General features: G+C 46.8%; 1 protein-coding gene across 2 annotated transcripts in view; it reads left to right on the top strand.

Moving 5' to 3' along the window:
- LOC126530117 (cytoplasmic aconitate hydratase) overlaps positions 1-20,888 on the top strand; it is a 269,805-nt gene that overhangs the window by 141,481 nt on the left and 107,436 nt on the right. For both annotated transcript variants that reach the window (XM_050177555.3, XM_050177556.3), the window contains 3 exons: positions 5,052-5,272; positions 15,100-15,256; positions 20,310-20,374. In XM_050177555.3, coding sequence (XP_050033512.1) covers positions 5,052-5,272; positions 15,100-15,256; positions 20,310-20,374 — 443 coding nt within the window. The remainder of the gene's footprint in view (positions 1-5,051; positions 5,273-15,099; positions 15,257-20,309; positions 20,375-20,888) is intronic.

Here is a 20,888-nt window from a genome sequence, read left to right as displayed (position 1 = left end):
ACTGTCGTCAGTGTGGATTTCTGTATCGGCACCCTCATCGAAATGTGCAAGTACCGGTGGTGACTGCATGCGTCGTTTGAGTTCTTGAAATGCGTTGGCCGGCGGTGTTTCCCTTCAAACTCAACATCACATTTAGTTAGATGTGTCAGTAGCTCAGCGATCCATGAAAAGTCCTTGACAAAAGCGTCTGTAGTAGGCACACATGCCAAGGAATCTACTCACTGCCTTCTTGTCGATGGGCTGCTGGAACTTGGCGATGGCGGCTGTCTTCTGTGGGTCGGAGCAGACTCCAGATATGCTGATGATGTGGCCTAGGAACAGAAGCTCATCATAAGTGAAGCGGCACTTCTCTGGCTTCAGAGTGAGCCCTAATGACTTGATGGCCTCTAGTACTGTCGCAAGCCGCTTAAGGTGATCGTAGAAATTTCTGGGGAAGACAACGACGTCATCCCAGTAAACAAGACAGGTCTGCCACTTCAATCCTGCTAAAACCATTTCCATCACGCATTGGAATATTGCAGGCACCGAGCAAAGTCCAAATGGCATAACCTTGAACTCATAGAGGCCGTCTGGCGTGATGAAGGCGGTCTTTTCACCATCTCTCTCATCGACTTCTACTTGCTAGTAGCCAGACTTGAGGTCCATCGATGAGAAGTATTTAGCGTTGCAGAGCCGATGCAATGTGTCGTCTATCCATGGGAGGGGGTATACGTCCTTCCTCGTGATCTTGTTCAGTCGACAATAATCGACGCAGGAATGTAGGGTTACATCCTTTTTCTTCAGCAAGACTACAGGACATGCCCATGGACTTTTCGACGGCTGGATGATGTCGTCGTGCAGCATCTCGTCTACTTGTTGCCTTAATAGCTTCACGTTCTGGGCTCTCGTGGAGAGGTCGAGCGTACTCTTCGGTTATTATGCAGTGCTTTGCGACTGGTGTTAGTAGAATCCTCGATGACTTCGAAAAGCAATCTTTGTATTGTTAAAGCAGACTTCTGAGCTATTGGTGCTTAATCATGGGGAGACTTGGATTTACGTCGAAGTCTAGTTTGGAAATTATGGTCATCGGGGTTGATGCGGCAGAATCCGAGAGGATAAGGGCATTGCTGGTTTCCGCAATTTCTTCAATGTACGCAATAGTCCTGCCCTTGTTGATGAACTTGAACTCCTAGTTGAAGCATCACTTTTGCTTTCTCTCCACGCAGTCGAGCGATCCCTCTCACGACGCAAATTTCAATAGACGTTGGTTGCCTTCAATGACGCCTTCTATGTCTGTGGGTGTTTTGGTGCCGACAGAAATGAGCCTACTGGAACGAGGCGGGATGCTCACTTTATCTTCGAGAACACTCAAGGCGTGGTGACTATGAGAGCTCTCTGGCAGTATCGCTTGATCTTCTGACAGCGTTATCGACTTAAACTTCACGTCGGTGATTGCACTGTGTTGGTTCAGGAAGTCCATGCCAAGAACGACATTTCGTGAACACTGTTGGAGGATAACAAAGGTGGCAGAGTAAGTCCAGTCATGAATGGTAATTCTTGCCATGCAGATTCCAGTCGCCATTATGAGGTGTCCTCCAGTGGTCTGAATTTGAGGGCCTTCCCATGCAGTCTTAACTTTCTTCAACTGGGCGGCGATGGGTCCATTCATGACGGAGTAGTTGGCTCCTGTGTCCACTAAGGCAGTGACTGCATGGCCGTCGAGAAGCACGTCGAGGTCGATGGTTCTTTGTCTTGTGTTGCAATTAGGTCTTGTCGTTGAATCACAGCTGCATCGTGTCGACCTGAAGCTGGGACATCACGCTGCCAGATCGTCTTTCCTCAGTGTATTCTTGACTTTCAGGCTTCATCGGGATGGCGTCATCTTGTTGATACGTCGTCCAGCTAGATTTTGAAGTGTTGTCGGCGGCGGCGGTGGATCTTTGTCATTTTGATGTACTGCAACCGTACTTCCATTGGTTGCTGTTTTTAGTTTTCTGTATATGGTCTTGCAGACCAGCCCCGGACTGGGCCAGTGTATGGTCAGCGCTGCGGTGACAGGTAGCAGCCTGGGGATGGCGAACGGGACAGTCGTCGGCGAACAGAGTCGAACTCCATGAACAGAGCCGACGTCATCCACGCCTTTTTATTGGCTCTATATGTGCAGGGCAAACGACCGGCTGCCTTGAAGCATCGGGGCTTTTGGTATTTTCCAATGACGGTCAGTTTCATTTTTTCTGACCTGTCAGCGTTGCAGCAAAACAAAACAGTCACACGCTGCTTACTTTTCTGTCCTCCCTGGCAGGCTTCGCCCTTGAAGCAGAGACTCTTTTCGGGCTGAAGGTTGTAAAAAAGCCCTGCCTCGTCAATGTTAAAAACATCGCGAGTGTCATATCCCGCGATGAAAGACTGCAGCGTGGTTGCCATCCAATCTTCAACGACGGAGGCGTCAACCTTTTTCCCTTCGCCGCAAACGGTTTTGTAGGAGAGGTCATGCCGTGCCTTAAATCAGTGAATCCAACCACCAGAGGCCTGAAAATTTTCAATTCCAAGCGTGAGTGCGATGTCCGCAGCCTTCTCACGCAGAACTTTTCTGTCAACGTTGACGCCAGCCGCGGTGACCTCTTTAAACCATGTTAGCAGAACTTCCGGATTGCGGCGAATCGTACTGCTCGCTATCGCACATGCTTTGGCAATGCTCCGCGTTAAGCGGCACCGTGTTCAGCAAAGAAGAAGACTGGATGGACGCCCTGCGAAGCGACGACCACCAGACCCAGCTTCGGGCCGTCCAGAGGGCTCACGAAAGGGCGGAGGCTCACGGGCTTCCCGTCCCAACGTGGGTGCGGCCCGCGACCCCTGCCGACCACTAAACCAAGAGTGGGTGGGAAGGGGTTCCTCAGGACCCAATAAAGTTCTTTCCTCCTCCTCCTCCTCTTCTAACTTTACATGGTGAGCAGTCTTCGCTTCTTTGGAGTTTACGCCAAAGTGCTGCACGTTCTGCATAATTTGGTCACGCTGACCGACGATGGTAGACAGCGTAGAAATTGGCAGGCCTAATTCCTAGGCCATGTCAATGCGCCTTTTCTTGGGCTCTTCGTCCACCTTCTTCAAAATATCCAGTTTGTCCTTCAAGGACAGCGCCTTCCGCTTTCGCGACATCTTGCTGATTGCAGTACCTTTCGGGCTGACGCGATCAATGCTCAACGACACACGCAAACAACACGCTGAACTTCTGTGGTCGTCGCGCACGAGGAAACAAAGAAGCGGGAGCTGCTGCTAGCGTGAAGACCGGCTCGCTGGCTGTAGCGGAAAGACCGGCGGAGCGGGCGCGCAGGGCCGCAAGAAATGTGGAGAGGACAAATCGCGCTTGACCGGTTGGGTTGGCTGGTTCGCAGGGCGAACGGGCCAATAAGCAGCGGCGCTAGCCTCGGGTAACAACAAAGTAAAAAGAAAAAGGCGAAGAGACCGCCTCCAAAAACGAGAGTGAGAGAAAGCTTCCCTTGCCTCGTTAGCCTGCCTGCTGACGCGGAATCCCAAACCGGCACGGGCGCACGCTGTGCCGGTCTTTCCTTCTTTTTTTTTTTTTTTGCGCTGGTGGTGGCTCGACGGTTGCGGTACCGAAGTTCGTATCACCCGGCGCGCTGCGGAAAAGTGTTCGGAACATCCGAATTTTGGCCCATTGCACACAATGCTTTTGGGCAGGGTAATTTAACGAATTCGTATCACACCGAAATTCGTATCAGCCGGGTTCGTATCACCGAGATTCTACTGTATCAAGCATCTTCTCAATGGTTGTGACTTCGGAGATAAATTCAGCAACAGTCTTGGGTGGGTTGTGTATCAATCCGGCAAAGAGCTCTTGCTTGGTACACCTCGTCAAGATACAAACTTTTTTCTCTTCTGATATTGCTGGGTCGACATGCAAGAAAAGACTGGCCATCTTCACCATGAAGATTGCGATGGTCTCATTGGGCAGCTGTACTCGGGTTTCTAGGAGAGCTTGGGCTCACTCTTTGCATACGACGCTTGTGAATGTCTGTGGGAAGCCACTCCGGAACGGGTCCCACGTCATTAAGGTGGCTTCTCATTTCTCGAACCACATTCTGATAATGTCTTCCAACACAAAAAAGACATGTTGCAGCTTGTCGCTGTTCCAGCTGTTGAATGTAGCGGCCCTCTCATACATCTCCAGCCAGCTTTCCGGATCCTCAAATGTTGAACCACGGAACGTCAGTGGCTACCTGGGCTGCTGCAGCATGATCAGTGTTGGTGACACTGGGGCTCTCATTGTAGCTGCTGTCGTGGCCGTGCACTTCCTGGTCTCAGACAAAAGTCCGTGCTCCGGGGGCAGTTCTTGCAGCCTGCAGCTAGCTCGCTGGTCCTTGGAGATGGTGTTGTCTTCGTGGCTTGGGCTTGGCTCACGGTGTTGCGGGGGCATTTGGTACATGAACACACTAGCACCTTCACCAGATGTCACATAGTAGTGACGCTGAATAATACAGCGGCAAATCTGTGAATGAAGAAACTAGCTGTTATTGGGCAAACTTGTGCCCACAAAACCAAGTTACACTCAAAGAACAGCGATAGTGGCCAACACGGTTGGTGACATTGAAGTCGAGCCCAATGTGGCTTTGGCAGGCCTGATGAATGCATTAGGTTGTATAGAAATAATAAAAGAGTTTATTATTATTATTATTATTATTATCAGCTGATCTGCTCGTCAAGCGTGTCGGCTTTTATATGAGTCATAGAAAGTTCCAGAGTAATCACTGATGCCCGCGTGTCTTCCAGAAAGTTCTACGCAATTCACGTCGCACATGCAATCAGATTACACAAGCTTTGGTGACAACAGACAGCAGATAGAACCATCAGTAACATTAGAGAAACTTCTGATACATGCGGGCACCTCCCGCGCTGAGTGGTAACATTTAGACGGTGAAAAGCAGTCTTCCGATAAAGATAAACAAGCACTCGTGTCAATATGTTATCGACGGATATAAACGCGGACAGGAAAGTGTCAAGGAGAGCAGGTCCACAGGATGAAATGTGTAATATTCTTTTTTTCCCCCGTGCAGGGCTTCTGGCGAAAAAAGCCGTGGAGCGGGGCCTGACTGTTGCACCGTACATCAAAACCAGCCTGTCGCCAGGCAGTGGGGTGGTCACCTACTACCTGCAGGAGTCGGGTGTTGTCCCCTACCTGGAGAAGCTAGGTTTCAATGTGGTCGGCTACGGCTGTATGACCTGCATTGGCAACAGTGGGCCCCTACCCGAACCAGTGGTGGAGGCCATTGAAAAGGTTCTCAGCCTTATTTCCTCACCTGGCATTGTTATGGTCTTTTGTTGCTCATTGCTATTCCGATATTCCTGGCTATGCCTGTGGGCAGGCACCTAGTGTTATAAAAAGCATACAGAGTAGAAATTGGCACGTTGAGCTGATACGCAGTTAAACGTCAATGTAGAGAACCTTAATACAGTTAAACCTAAATATCATCATCAGCCTGGTTACGCCCACTGCAGGGCAAAGGCCTCTCCCATACTTCTTCAACTGCCCCAGTCATGTACTAATTGTGGCCATGTTGTCCCTGCAAACTTCTTAATCTCATCCGCCCACCTAATTTTCTGCCGCCCTCTGCTATGCTTCCCTTCCCTTGGAATCCAGTCCGTAACCCTTAATGACCATCGGTTATCTTCCCTCCTCATTACATGTCCTGGCCATGCCCATTTCTTTTTCTTCATTTCAACTAAGATGTCATTAACTCGCGTTTGTTCTCTCACCCAATCTGCTCTTTTCTTATCCGTTAACGTTACACCCATCATTCTTCTTTCCATAGCTCGTTCACAAACCTAAATATAACGAATGTCAATATAATAAAATTCTTGATATAACGAAGTATTTAACTTTTCATAACCTCTTGTGCATAGAACACCATGTATTTAGAACCACAATATAACAAAGTGTATTTGTATGCAATTTCAACATAACGAAATTTCACTTCCGCCGCAAAGGTGTGTCGAGACAATAAATGGAAACTTCTGCGGACGCCAATGGTCAAAGGATTGAATTACAAGCGTCTGCTTGCAAATGCACCTCTCAAATTGCGCGCGGCAAGACAAGAGCGACAGTGGCAGTGGAGCCGCATCATGTTCCGTAAAAATCCAAGTGCGATAAGATCCTATCACAGCGTGCGCACTTTGTGCTTTAGGTGCGAGTAAAAAGTGTACGAGGGTGAGACAAGAAAGATGGTGTGGCTTCACGAGTGCCACCTTCCCGCACGAGCAACGGGAAAAAGAGGAAGGGAAGCTCACTTGTGGTAACACAATCAAGCATGCGTGAGGGGTTGGGGGGTAAGTTGGCGCTTCACTTTTTCTGGCTCATGTCTTGGCTGTGGCTTTGCATGGCTGTAAGTGCACCTGAGCCCATTTGCAGCCGTGCACCCTGCTTTAGAGGTAATCTGCCGCGTGTGCAAAGAATGGGCATGCCGAGGCGGCATGGCATCATGTTAGCTGTCTTCTAGCGCATTTAGTGTTGGAGGTCGTGTAATATTGAGTTTCGGTGACTCGATGGAGTGAGAGGCAGACGAAGCGTTAGCTCCCCGCTGCGGCGCTTTTCATGATAGTGTCGTTCCAGTGCAGGTGATGCTATCAGCTGCGAGGGCAGAGTGCACATAATAACATGGCTGGCCTCGATCGCTTAAAGGGGATGCGGCTTTCGTGTCGCGAAAAATGGGCAAACAGTACATTTTTTGAAAATCACATTTTCAGTTTCTATAACTCTTTTTCTATCTCATTCCGGAATATCGTCACTGTAAACCACATAGAAGTGCTCTAAAAAAATTGTTTTAATCAGCCAAGGGGGCGAAAAATTTCGTAGAAATCAAGAAAGAACAATTTTTCAAGCCACAATATCTCCAGTACAGCACAACTGAGCGCCGCCATCTTAGTCTCGTTGGAAAGCGATTTCTCCGTCTTCAAATTTGCCACTTCAGCTATCTCCTCCATACAGAAACAAGCACACGAAAAGCAAATGATTGAAGGTCGTGCCACAGTCTGCGATTGGCTGCGCCTGCCACGTGACTCCAGCGCGGTTCACCATTGGTCCGGCGCTCGCGTTGTCTGCTTGGCTCTTTACACCTTGCGAATCTGGATATCTCCACTCGCCGTAATCTCAATGTGTCAAAACGGCGCTACGCAAACATCGCGGTAGTGTGGCCAATCACTACATTTGTGGATGTCTCAGACCTGCGGCTAAGCATACCGAGCATCGGTGATGTGGACATGCAACCAATATTTGCGTGCGGAATCCTCAGACACGCGGCTAACCCTTTCAGCACTCGGTGTTTCGGAATTCGTCACCAAGCTCATCGCGCATGCAGTCCTTGACCCACGGCTAAGCATTTTGCGCATAGAAGTCTCTGACTGCGATCAAGCACATCACGCGTGAACATCTCGGACCCTCGCCTAAGCATTTTGTGTATTGGCGCCTCCGACTGCGGGACTAAGTACATCGAGTATCGTCTCCTTGAGCCCGCGTCCAGGCATTTCGTGCGTTGGCACCTCGGATTGCGCGACTAAGTACATAAGAGTGTCGACTACTCGAGCCCGTGTCTAGGCACTGCGCGCATTGGAACATTGGATTGTACGGCTGGGTATTTCATGCGTCAGCACCTTGAACTGCGCAACCAAGCACATCGAGCGTCGACTCCTTGTATCTGTGGATAGGCATTTCGTACATCGGCACTTCGGACCCACAACCAAGCACCATTGCACGTTCACTCTATTATCATATTGTCACGATATCTCGTAACAATATTATACCACCCTTGGTAAAGAGAACCGCATCATGAGCACTGTTCACTAGGCCCCTTGGGCTGTCACAGACACCTGGCTGCAGAAGTGATCGAGGCATCGCACAAAAGTACAAGCTGGAAAGCACCTAGCAGCTGCGCTGGCTCTTTGATCCTAAGTTCCACAGCCATTGCCATGGGCAGATGACTTGGAAGGCTGCTGAGACTCGGAGCCTTTATTTAGTAACATGGTCGATTCTACCAAAAGAAAAAGAAAAGAATGCCTCAATGATTGTACTGGAGACTGCTATCAATGAGGCAGCCTGCAGGTACAACATTGGAACTATATTCATGGCCACACAGAGTTCTGCACCTCACTTGGTTTGAAGCCCAGGCACCACGCTCTTTGTAGAGCAGCAGCAAAGAACGCCATACAAAAAGAAAAGGGGGTGTGGGGAACGAAGGCACACCAGACCAGAGGCCACACGTACAAGAAGCCCCACATCACACAAAACACCCGAAAGACTACAAATTTATTTATTTATTTGTTTATTTATTTGTGATACCCTCAAGGTACATAATTGTACATTGCAGAGGGGAGGGGCGAGAATACATTCCAAGAGTAAAAAATACAGGATTAGTTCAAGGAATTTCCAAGGAACAAAAGCAATATGAAAAAACTAGTAATACATTCATAACAAATAACAGAGACTTACAATACATGAAAATACAGAAAGAGTACACTTTCGCAAGCAGACAATGTTCACGAATAAGTACATAATTATGCCATTTGCCACCATACATTATTTTATGTTGATTAGTGCATTCTTAAAACGAGTGGGGTCACTGATGCTTACTGATGATGTAGGTAGATTATTCCAGTCGACTGAAGTCCTAGGAAGGAATGATTGTGAGCACACGACGGTGTTATGACGGGGTACGTTAACTTTATGTACATGGTCACGACGAGCCGAATAATAAAGCGCAGGTTAGATCCAAAGAGGGCAAAAAGATTCGTTGTACAGTAGTAGTAGATTTTATGAAAAAGGGAAATGCGTGATTCTTTTCTGCAAAGAGATAATAATGGGATTTGAAGGGTACTCTTCATTAATGTAACACTAGCAGTGCGATGGTAGTTTGCTAAGATGAAACAAACAGCGATTTTGCACTAATTCACTTTCGTTAATTAATGTGATCTGATGAGGATCCCAAACGAATGAGGCATATTCTAATTGGGGGCAGACATATGTCGTGTACAACAACCGTTTTAATAAAACTGGGCAAGCGGAAAATTTATCTTCAAATATCCTAAGGAGCGGTTAGCTTTAGTTATTACATATTGTACATGCTGCTTCCAAGAAAGATCGCTAGTTGTATGAATGCCTAGATAACGGTAGCATGTAACGGATTGAAGCGGGCAGTCATTAAGGGTGTAGGTAGGGCAAGTTGTGTTAGAACGAGAAATCCGCATAGATTTGCATTTATTAATGTTGAGTTCCATGCACCAAGAGAGGCACCAATTAGATATCTTATTTAAATCGGATTGAAGGGTAGCTATATCAGATGCATTAGTTATTTTTCTATATATAACACAGTCGTCAGCGAGTAAGCAGATTTGTGAGGAAATGTTATCAGGTAAATCGTTAACATATATTAAATGTAAAAGAGGACCAAGAAAAGACCCTTGTGGAACACCGGATTCAACTGGAGCGCGTTAGATGTGGAGTCATTAGTTACAACAAATTGGGAACGAGACGAATTTGGGGCCTTTTAGGGAACTGAAGCGAAGGTGAAACCTTAAGAGATGTCTTCTCAAAACTGTTTTTTTTTTTTGCTTTTCTGCACTGTTTCTGGACCTGATTTCTTTGTTACCGTTCAGCATATTTTGACTCCATCTTTTTTGTCACATTGCTTTGGCTACAGTGCAGGTCGTGACAGTCTTGCTTTCTTATCTTGACTTTTTATAAATTTATGATATTGAACCGCACATTAACTGACATGCTAGCAATGTATGTTTCCTCCGATCATCGCGACTGGGACATTGCTCTACCATTTGTCACGTTCGCCTACAATTCCTCGCGCCACGACACAGCTGGCTATTCCCCCTTCTATCTCCTCTTCGGCCGTGAGCCTTGCGTTTGCCTTTCGAGACACTCCTCTCGACCACGCTCGACTCGCCGACAGAGTACACTCGGGATGTCATAACCACAGCGACCCAAGCACGCCAGATTGCCCGCATTCGTCTTTCTGCTTCCCAGACACGTCAGAAGTGCCGTTACAACCAGCGCCATCACGACGTGCATTACGAACCAGGTGCTCTTGTGCTAGTCTGGTATCCAACTCGGCGTGTTGCTCTTTTGGAGAAATTCCTCTCGCGATATTATGGCCCTTACCGCATCCTTCGCCAGGTGACCCCTGTCACATATGAAGTGTCTCCGCTGGATGCCACGGTGCCTTCACCTCTCTCTGACATCATCCAGGTCAGCCGTCTGAAACCTTACCTTTCTCGGACAGATGAGCCGCACCAATAAGGTGCTTTTTCCGACGGGGGTGATGTCACAGTCGGTAATGTGTGAAGAAGAGGACTATGATGGTGGCCTTAGAGACGACGAGGAAGAGGGTAGTTTTTTATCGCTGCTCTGCGCTTGTTGGCCCAGCCATTAAAAGCCATCTGTAAATAGACGCACACTTCTTCCTTCCCGTAACAATATGGCTACTCGTGTACCTTGAAAGTGTGCTTGATGTGAACGTAACATGATAAGGGACACTAAAAGAATTTGTAATAAAACACTTTGTGGGGCAAGTTGGTACATAGCTTTCAATAGATGAAGTGCCAATAGTGACGGCACACTAGGAAGGAACAAAGACAGGACAAGGCGCCTTGTCCTGTCTTTGTTCCTTCCTAGTGTGCCATCACTATTGGTGCTTCATCTATTGAAAAAAAAAAAAATTGTGTTGCGAAAAAAAAAGAAGCAAGACTGTCACGACCTTCAGGACACATTTAGCTATGCAGTCAATACTCAACAAGCCTTCTATTGTATGTTTTAACCTCCCCAGGCCCTCCAGAAAGTTTGAGGGAGAAAAATTCTGCTCAATAAAATTCAGTAGAATGTTCTCAAGGTATCGCTCTGAAGAAACTTTTATGGAAGCATCAGGGAGACATTCTAAACATTTGTGCCAATTTTCATCAAAATCCATGAAGAAATAAGGAAGTTGATTTTCAAAGCCACGCCTTCCCTTAGTTTGTATCACTGATGTGAAGACATTGTCGAGGTGGCATGAAACCATGTCATTCGTCGCCGACTCCCAAATTCATCAAAATAAATTGCTTTCTCATTCAAATTTGCTTTTGTCCATTGCCCGTTAATTAGAAAAACTCTGCGGCCCCTTGTAAGAAAAATCGATCGGTAATTGTACTTGCATAAAAGGTCAAATTTCAATACAGTAAAACCTCGTTAAACCGTACCCACTTAAATGGTAGTTTCGTTTTAAAAGTAGTAAAGTCAAATCCTTGACTCGGCGGCCATTGAACATAGTGCGTTTTGTTTCCGCATAAACCGTACCAGCTTATTGCACACGTATCAGTTAACACGTAGTGTTTCCACTCTTCGTCGCGCAATCATGGCCGTGCGTCGTCCCCATTGGGCAGCCCAGCAGAACAACAAGCCTCAGAGATAGAACAAGGTCCTCCAAGCTCCCTGTGCGTTTGCGCGTGAAGCCACATCAACATAATTTTGGTGCTGTGCCAAAGAGCGTTGTGGTGTCGTGCAAGCTAGGACTCGCGTCATGCTGAAGCTCAGATAAAAAAACGTCGGGTGCTCAGAATAGAAGAAAAATTGTACATCGTTTGTGCTATTGAACGTGACACGAAGAAGTCGTCGCTGGCACGCGACAAGGATCCACCGTTGACTACGGTGTGTGGCATTCGGAATGCGAAGAAGTTGCTCGGCAGTGTTGCTGCGACCGCGAAAAGATGTTGGCTATGAGGTTCGACTTTTCGCCATTATTGCCTCTGTTGCCAAAGTGTTTCCTAATGACAGTGATGAGGACGATACGGAGAGCAACAAGACAGAAAGCGACAACACGGGCGATTTGAAGCCCAGCAGTGGCAGAAGCTGCACGCGAACTGCACGGAGAAGCCTATCTCATTAAGACAGACATCTCAATCCTTGCATTTCCTAGCAAAGGCTGTGAGCAAGGGCTTGAGGTTCTGATTAATTCACTCTGTTGGGTTGGCCTGTGGGTGATACATGTTTGTCTTGTGGTGCTTAATGCCAAAAGTGGCACATGCACCCATGAACACGTTCGTCATGAAGTAGGACACATTGTCCGTTATCAGCTCTACTGGAAAGCCTAAATAGTGGAAGGGAAGGGTGCCTTCTAAAAAGAGGGCTGTGGCTCGAGTGACTTCAATGAATAAGTGGTGCCCAGGGAGTTCCTTCTTCACCTTGAGGAAGAGGTGATAGCGACAATGCAAAATCCATAAAGTACGAGGGACATCAAAACATGAAATCTGCATGAAAGAATGGTAGCTGTTGTGGCTTCGACAGGGCGGCCGGACGAAAGGGTTACGGCATGAGGCCTAAACGGCCAGGGCGCGCAGCGCCGCAAGAAAGAGCCGGACTGCTTCAGTCGGGGACCAGACAAAGAATGAATGTTTATTTCTGAGGAGGCAACTTACAGGCGGCAACTTACAGCGTTTGGCGCTGAGTGGCGCCCTGATGTAAAGACCCAAAACCGAAACCAGAAGTTACGGATACCACATCACCTCTCCCTTGAAAGGAAAAATGCTCTACTCGCTCTCCTCACAACAAAAGTAAGTCACGAGTCAAAGAACACATGTTAGCACTGTAACACACATGATTAGTGATGACATCTTTACACAATAGAAAATGATATCCTTGGCTTCCCCATTTAAAAAAAAAAACACATGAAAACTGAATATGAATTATTGCACTCCAGTTCTGCAGTTTGAGTACCCTTCTTGGGAGGACGATGAGATGCAGCCTTGCACACACAGATAACACATAAAAAATTCACAAAGTACAGAAGTATACAGTAACAAACATCTGTGTGCCCCCTGGGACAGCACTGATGGGTGGCTCATTCGCCTTGAGCCTGACTCGAGACAGTCTCTGTGGCTGTCGTGGATTGGGCATTGTGCGTAAAAGCACTTTACGCTCCATAGCCCCCCCCGTAACAATGCTAAGGATGTTTAATGTTAAAAAAAAAAGCTTTTTGGCATGAAAGACAAATTCGTATGGTGGTCAGCGCCGTAGTAATGATGTGCGTACTGCACGATTACGCTACAAGAAACGTAATGTGTCCCCTATACCAGTAGTAACTGGAAGAAACGGTGGGAGACAATCGTTAAGGGAAGGGTAGTCACTGGAGTGACTCTTTTCAGTGAATTTTCCAAGAAAATCCTGTAGTGCAGGGCATTTTACAAGTTTGGATGCATTCCATCGTTTGCCATTTTCAAGCGTGAAAGTATTGTGACCTACCCTACGGTAAATCTTAAATGGTCCCGAGTATTTAGGATCGGCCTTTCTCGAGTTGCGTATTCGGACAAGATCTCCTGGACGAAATTGAGGGTGTTTTGATGCACGACGACGGTCCAGTACGTCTTAACACTTTTAGCGTAAGAGCCGAATTCGCATGCAATTACCCCCCTAATAGTCTGGAAGCTATACTCGGTATCTTGATCCCAGACAAACGGTTGTCCTTGCTTTAGCAGTTTCCTAAGTGGCTCTACCAATTCATCGTACTGCGGGATCAGTTTAGCGCAGTATCGCGTGACACTGAGAAATGAATGCAGCGACTTCTTGTCAGTTAGCTGCGGTGCCTCAACAACTGACTGAACTTTGTTTTCCAGGGGCGAAATACCGTTTGCAGCGCAGACTTGCTCACGGAGAACCCAAGGTTGAGGACGCAGTTTCGCAGAGACTGGTTGCATTGAAGCTCGAGTTTGAACGTCGTGGATGAAGTCCTTTACAAGTCCCGATTGTCCTGAGTACGGCTGGGTGAACTCCGAGGGAGCGTTGTGCGGGAGAGACGGAAACTGAACGCTTGGGTCAGCTGGAACTCCTGACACTTGTTGGCATGCAGCGAAAACAAGCTGCGTACGAGCAGGGGACTGTCGATGCTTTCGGTTGCTCGAACGGCAAACTGAAGCGAAATGTCCTACTTTTCCGCACACACGGCAGGAAACGGGCTTGGCTAAACACCCTGGATGGGGCCTGGGATGGATGGGGCCTGGGATGGATGGGGCCTGGATGGGGCCTGGATGGGGCCTGGATGGGGCCTGGATGGGGCCTGGATGGGGCCTGGATGGGATGAGGCATGAGGCCTAAATGGCCGGGGCGCGCAGCGCCGCAAGAAAGAGCCAGACTGCTTCACTCGGGGACCAGACAAAGAATCCTTGTTTATTTCTGAGGAGGCAACTTACAGCGTTTGGCGCTGAGTGGCGCCCTGATGTAAAGACCCAAAACCGAAACCAGAAGTTACGGATACCACAGTAGCTATCACTGGATAAGTCTGGTGTGAAGGCAAATTGTCTTGGTGGAGAATGCCCCATTTGAAAGGCATTCCACATCATCTAGCCTTGATGGTGTCCACAGGCGGTAAATCAGGATAGCATAGTATTTGACGATCGTCAACCCCTGCTGAAGAAAATTCCAGAAGAAAGTAGCCATTACTTTGTGTCCTGGCAGAACACATCAATGTTCAGATCAAAGAACGAACGAGCCAATAACTACACTTCTATGGAACGCATTCAATATGGAACAACTTGAATCAAAAGTTTCATGGGGCCCATTTAAAGGGTACTTACGAGGCTCCGTTGGAAATTTTGGTTATGCACTAGGAGTTGCAAAGTGCAATCGAAAGAGCATTCTAGTGCAAGAATTTTCAGAAAAGGGTTTTCTTTTAGCTGAGATAGAAGCAAATGAAATGGCCTGCTACCCTCTTCCAGCAGCAGATGTCCTCTCCTTTTGTCTTCTCATGACTACTGAGGGCCCTCCATCGGTCATGATCGCTGCCTTGATTTTCTGTCTCAATTGTTTGCGTCCTACACAGTGCGCTTACAGAGGTGGTTCTGCATGGTCCGTGTTGAATTTATTAGAAAAATTAAGAATAGAGGGTTGCAACGAAATAGCATCATTGGCACGACACATGCAAGAGATTCAAAAGGCATTTGATTGCGTTGGGTATGCATTAGGAAACCCAATTTTGAGCTAAGCAACTGTTTGTTAAGGTGCATAGTCCAGTGCATATTCGGGACTCTGAGCGCTTATCCCTCCGTGCTGTGGTGTGCTGATGACCCTGTGGGTGGGTGCAGGGTGACCTGGTGGCAGTGGGCATCCTCTCCGGAAACCGCAATTTCGAGGGCCGTGTGCACCCCAACACACGAGCCAACTACCTGGCCTCCCCACTCCTGGTGGTGGCGTACGCCATTGCGGGCACCGTCGACATTGACCTCAACAGGGAGCCCCTCGGTATGTATGGCCAGCCACTAGGATTACTCCTCTAGCAATGCTATTGCCCACGTTTTCACTGAAGGCATGTACAACTCAAATGTGGGTTACGGAGAACATATTGACACGTGTACTTATCTTTATCGGGCGACCACATTTCACCGCCTAATAAATGTTATCGCACAGCGCGGGACGCGCCCGCATGTATCCGAAGTTTCTGGAAAGTTATCGATGCTTCTATTCGCTGTCTGTTGTCGCCGAACCTTGTGTTATCTGATTTCATCGCCTGATGCGAATGGTGTAGAACTTTGTGGAAGGCACGCGGGTCCCAACGATTAGTCTGAAACATTCGACGACGGCTGTATAAAAGCCGACGCGCTTGACCCGCCGATCAGATTTTCGCCGATTGCCGACTGTGTTCGCCGCTGTCGCCATTCTTTAAGTGTAACCTGTCTTTGTGGGCACAGGTTCGCCCAATAAAAGCTAGTTTTGTCTTTCACAGTACTGCTACTGTGTTCTTGAACGTCACTACCACGTGACAATATTGTGGCCTCAGGGGCAAACAAGGCAAAAGATCTTCATCCCGTTTTTTTGTGCAGCCTGATTCTATTGGTGGTGCACCTCAGCGCTTTTAGCACAGTCACTGACCAAGTAAATATGTAAACAAAAGTAAATTTCAAAGCCTCCTTTATCACAGCTTATGCTGAATCGTCACTGGTTGGTTGCGTAGATTTAATGCGTCAGGGGTATACTTTGGGTGCTTCGGTGATGTAGTAGTAAAGGGGGAGTGTCATATTTGTATGAAGACCCCCTCTTTCCGATGGCTTGACTGGGCGTAAATGGTAGAGAATGCTCCGGTAACCAGCAGCCTCAGCTTGTGTACCCGATGTACCAGATTTGCAGTGCCGCAGAATTGCCGGCTGCAGCTTTATCAACATCCTACACAATTGCACGAATATGCGGACTAAAAAATTTAATTCGCTAAGTGGTCGCTAAAATATATTTGCCTTAGCGGAATGTTTCATGTGCAGTGTGCTCGTGGGGTTCACTCATGCTCATGCTTCGCTAAGCATGCAGTCTAGCGATGTGGCTCTTGGGTCCCTCTTCCGTACAGTCCGTGTTGTCTTCAAATAGGATATCTTAAATAACTGCTTACCATATTTACACAATTGTAAGTAGACCTATTTTTTAAAATGTGAAAATCTGAAGTGGGCGGGTCGACTTATTACCGAAACCAAAACATGGCACCGCCAAAAACGCAAGACCAACGATATAGCAGGGGAGCTGCAATGTAGTTACAATTTTATCTTGCTCTATGGTCCTACCCGTAGCTTTTCACTATTCCGTGCGTTTGTTCGCTTTTCGGAAGGGTTTTTTAACATTCTTCAAGAGTTCTACAGTGCACACAACACTCATAGAGGGGTGCCGATAGCTGATGGAAGTGCCGCTGTTACGTTCGTGGCGGCACCCTCAGAACGGAAGCGCTTGCAGCGAGTATCGATATTTCATGGAAGAGGAGACACCGCTCACGTGTTTCTCTTTCCCTGTAGCTCATAGTTTGACGCGTTCGACTTGACTGCTGGCTACGTGCTACTTCTACGCTTCCTCAGTCGTCATGAGTGCTCCAGGCTCACTAAACATACGGCACTTGTTCACAGCAGCGTTCAAGAGGGCTGCCATTCTTTACGCCAAAGAAACGAACCACTGTGTAGCGGGCTGCAAGTTCGATGTTTCTGAATCGGTAGTGCAAGTGGCGACTGCGGCGAAGCCAAATTTCAACCTGTGATGGCAAGCGAAGAATTTTTCACAGACCGAAGTCTGGACACTTTCCGGAGTTGTAAGCCAAGCTTGCGGCATACGTCGCTGAAAGGCAAGAGTTTGATGTAATAGTTCTGCAAAAACCCGCAAAGTGGAGAGAAGTAATTAATTAAGGGAAAATGAGATGCTACAGAGGAAATCCATATGGGATCGAGAAACCTGTATGGGTTTCCTTTGTAGCAATTGTTACGATTGGGTGGATGTCTCATTTTCCCTTAATTACTTTTCTCCACCCTGCGGGTTTCCGCAAAACTGTTGCGTCAAACAGTAAAACTTTGTTAAACTGTACCCACTTAAACAGTAGTTTTGTTTTAAACTTGCAAACTCGAACTTAGCAGTGCAATGTCATGCCACTGGACTGCCACAGCAAGTAACATCAATGATTCAATTTGAACAGACTGTGATTATGGTGGCAATGTTGCAAATATAGCCACATATTCTGGTGTTCCTCTTCCAAGCATATGAAGGCCAGTCAGGAAAAGAGATCCGTGTTACTTTTTTTAATCTTTTCTCTTTCAGTGCATTGGTGATTTAAAAAATGTACCAGTTTGCATGATTTCTAATACCTTTTGCTACAGTCTGCAGCAATACTGCATCAGGAGCACCAAACCGGTGTAGACTAGCAAATTGTCCTTTACGAACTATTTTTCTTTACCTTGCAGAAAAACATTATTACTGGAGAAATTAGGCGTCATACTTTTTTATGTATTCATTTATTGTCCACTGGTTCCCGAGATTCAATACATAAATGTGTCACAATTTCAGAAGTAATTTCTTGTGCTTGGGTTGTTTGGGCACATGCTCAAACAGCTCTGGTTCAGTTGAAATGCAATGTAGTCCTCCTTCCCTCAGGAACAATTAACTAACCTTGACCAGACTGTCAAAATCCAGGACATCATGACAAGCCAGTACAGCATTGCAGCTTGCCCCCCCCCCCCCCCCCCTCCCCCTTTCCTCTTGCTCACATGGGAAGACTGCTCATCAGGCCACCATCCTTCTCAGCTCAGCCTTGCACGCTTTCAATCGAAGCCGAAGCATTACGGGTGTGGGAACCTGATAAGGATCTCATTGTCCTTGGACATTATACATGGCATGATGCTGTTCCGCTTCAATGGCCGCTGCTGCGTACGAATCGATAAGTGTGTGTTTGCAAGCAGCTGTTTGTAATTGAACCATTTGACCATCTGCATCCACGGAAGTTTCCATTTATTCAGTATTCAGTATTTCCATTTACTCAGTATTCCTTTGGGGTGACAGTGAAATTCTGTTGTATTGAAATCCTGCATAAGCACACTTCATTGTGGTGAGCATATAAGTACATGGTGTTCTATGGACTTTGTTATATCGAGGTGACATAGCGTGAAGAGGGTAGGCCAACGTGCTGGTGTTGCGGTGGTTTTTTTTTTTCACTCCAGAGAAACTAGCAAAGCTTTGCAAGTTTGCTTCACAGGCCAGGCATGGCCATTGTACTGTGAAACACAAGAAGGGTTTAGTGCCCTGCATTAATGGTGTGGTGTATGTGGTTCCTCTCTCTTGTGGAAAAAAGTATGTGGGACAGACTGGAAGGGGCTTAATCGTCTTAGAGAGCATCATAACAATGTGTACAACACGGTACAGGTACCCTACTTTGAAAAATAGTGAAGTGCTGGCTATTGAAGTGCTGCCGCCATTGAAACAACGGAGGCTAGGCCTCAACTTCGCGAGCGCTTACAAGCCACTGATGTTAGAAAACGCCAACGCAGCAATGAAGCACGAATGGCACCACGACGGCACGAATGAGGCGGCGGGGGCTAAGCCCTGTAACCTCGGCGACTTGAACTGACGAACGACTAGAATAAGAACTGCGCTAACACAACACAAGAACTGCACATTCATTGCGCAAACACGGCTGACTACCAACGAGGTGAGGCTTACGACTAAAAACAAGAAACAGCCGGAACCGGAAAAAACTGACAATGGGTCTGCCAAGAAGTTTCATTTTCGGTTCCGTTTACACGGTGACGCGGAAATTTTAGTTCCGATTACCGAAAGTTTTTTTACGTTATGTGAATACAAAACCAACCAAACTACAGGCGACTGTTCCGTTTAAGTGGCAATTCTGTTTAAACGATTTCCTTTTATCGAGATTCTACTGTAGTTCACAGCTGACACGTGAAATCATTGAGGCAGATTTCATTAGAAAGTCTGATAGCTCATGCATCAGTCCTCCTTCGATTGCGCTTTCATCTAGGGAAATGGCGTATCTTGACAGGCTTTGAATGGCAAGCATTCCATGTGCTGTGTAAGTCTGTGGCTATCATTATCAGCATTGCAAATGATATTCCAGGTTTTTTGCCGGTCATTCACATATTGCGCGTGGTAACACTCTATATATTTGTTGCTTCATGGCTTCATTAATAAAATGTTGTAAATCAGCGTTGTGTGCGTGTCGCTCTCTCATGTTCTTGCCTTTTTTGCACTATGTCCTTTTTCCAATTATATCGAGGATTTCGTCGTACTTAAGTCTTTTATATAGAGGTTTAACTGCATTCGTAAAAAAGCTTAGCTCCCTGAATCAGAATTCTGCTTCCAACAGTTGGTAAAATTTAACTTTCTTGCATTTCATTCAATTCAGTGCTTGTTTGATGAGACCATTTATGTATTTCTCCGCTATCTGAACTGGTAAACCTGAGGTGGCCTCGAGGTAAAGCTTCCTTATAAGAAGATGAATGCAATGGCTCTGTGCCAACTCTTATTGTGCACCTGACAATCTCTTGCTGGAAAGTTAGCACTGAATCGTTTGCCTGGCAGGATGGCTGTAGACAAGTGCCAAGTGCAATGCAATGGCGTGCCATGATGCAAAGTTGAGTCACTTTAGCATACGCTAAAGAGCATGAAGACGAAAGCCTGTGCACTCATGAGACAGTCGTTAAATTACATGACATTCCCTAAATTACATGACATTCCCATTCGAAGGCATTGTTACTTCCTGTTACTTGCTTTCTCCCACCAAAGGTTGTGGGTTTGAGTGACTTAGCTCTACCTTAATTAACTGTGCCTGAATTAACTTTGCCCACATTAACACCAAAGGTCGTGGGTTCGACTCCCACCGATCGTTGTGGATTCAACTCGCATCAATTTTGGCGCCATAATGCCGAACGGTCAATTTTTCGACCTATGAGCCATTTAAGGCTTACACATTAAAACAGTGTTCCATGAACTATATCGGGCCCCTTAATGTTACGACTAATTGGTGATCTCTGTTGGCAATGCACAGGGCACGGTCCGGATGGCAAGCCTGTCCACCTGCGGGACATCTGGCCTTCACGGGAAGAGATTCAGGTAAGTTCAAACCGTGTGAATGTTGCATCACTTGCATACAAGAAATTTGTCTTGCAAAAATACTGTACCATGCCTCTGCATCGGGCTGCGCAGTGAGTGAACGCGAAGTACGCTTGCAGCCTCAGCCATCGCAAAATTTGAAGCAGGTAATATGTCATGTTATCCGCTGTGCTTTAGTAGTAAAAAAACTGCGAAATTTATTCGGTTGGCGACTTTAAATGTTCTGTAGCTCGTCATGTGTGTGTTCTGAGTGGGGGTGTACTTTGTCATGCTGAACAGCATGCAAGTCCACCATGCGATGGGCTTTCATTATTTTGAACCTTAATTCTGCAAACGAATCTAGATATATTGAACTCGAAGCACCTGTCCTTGTCCATTTTGTTAATTTGTGCTAATGTACCATGATAACGCAAGACCAATAGCCCAGCAGTCACTCCTCCTGAACATGAAGGGTATCACGAAATAGTTCAATAATTCGAAATATGGAATATGCCTATGTGAAGATTATCTGAAA

This window comes from Dermacentor andersoni, chromosome 5, assembly GCF_023375885.2.
Source record: "Dermacentor andersoni chromosome 5, qqDerAnde1_hic_scaffold, whole genome shotgun sequence".
NCBI lineage: Eukaryota > Metazoa > Arthropoda > Arachnida > Ixodida > Ixodidae > Dermacentor > Dermacentor andersoni.
This window is presented reverse-complemented; position numbering and strand designations above follow the sequence as displayed.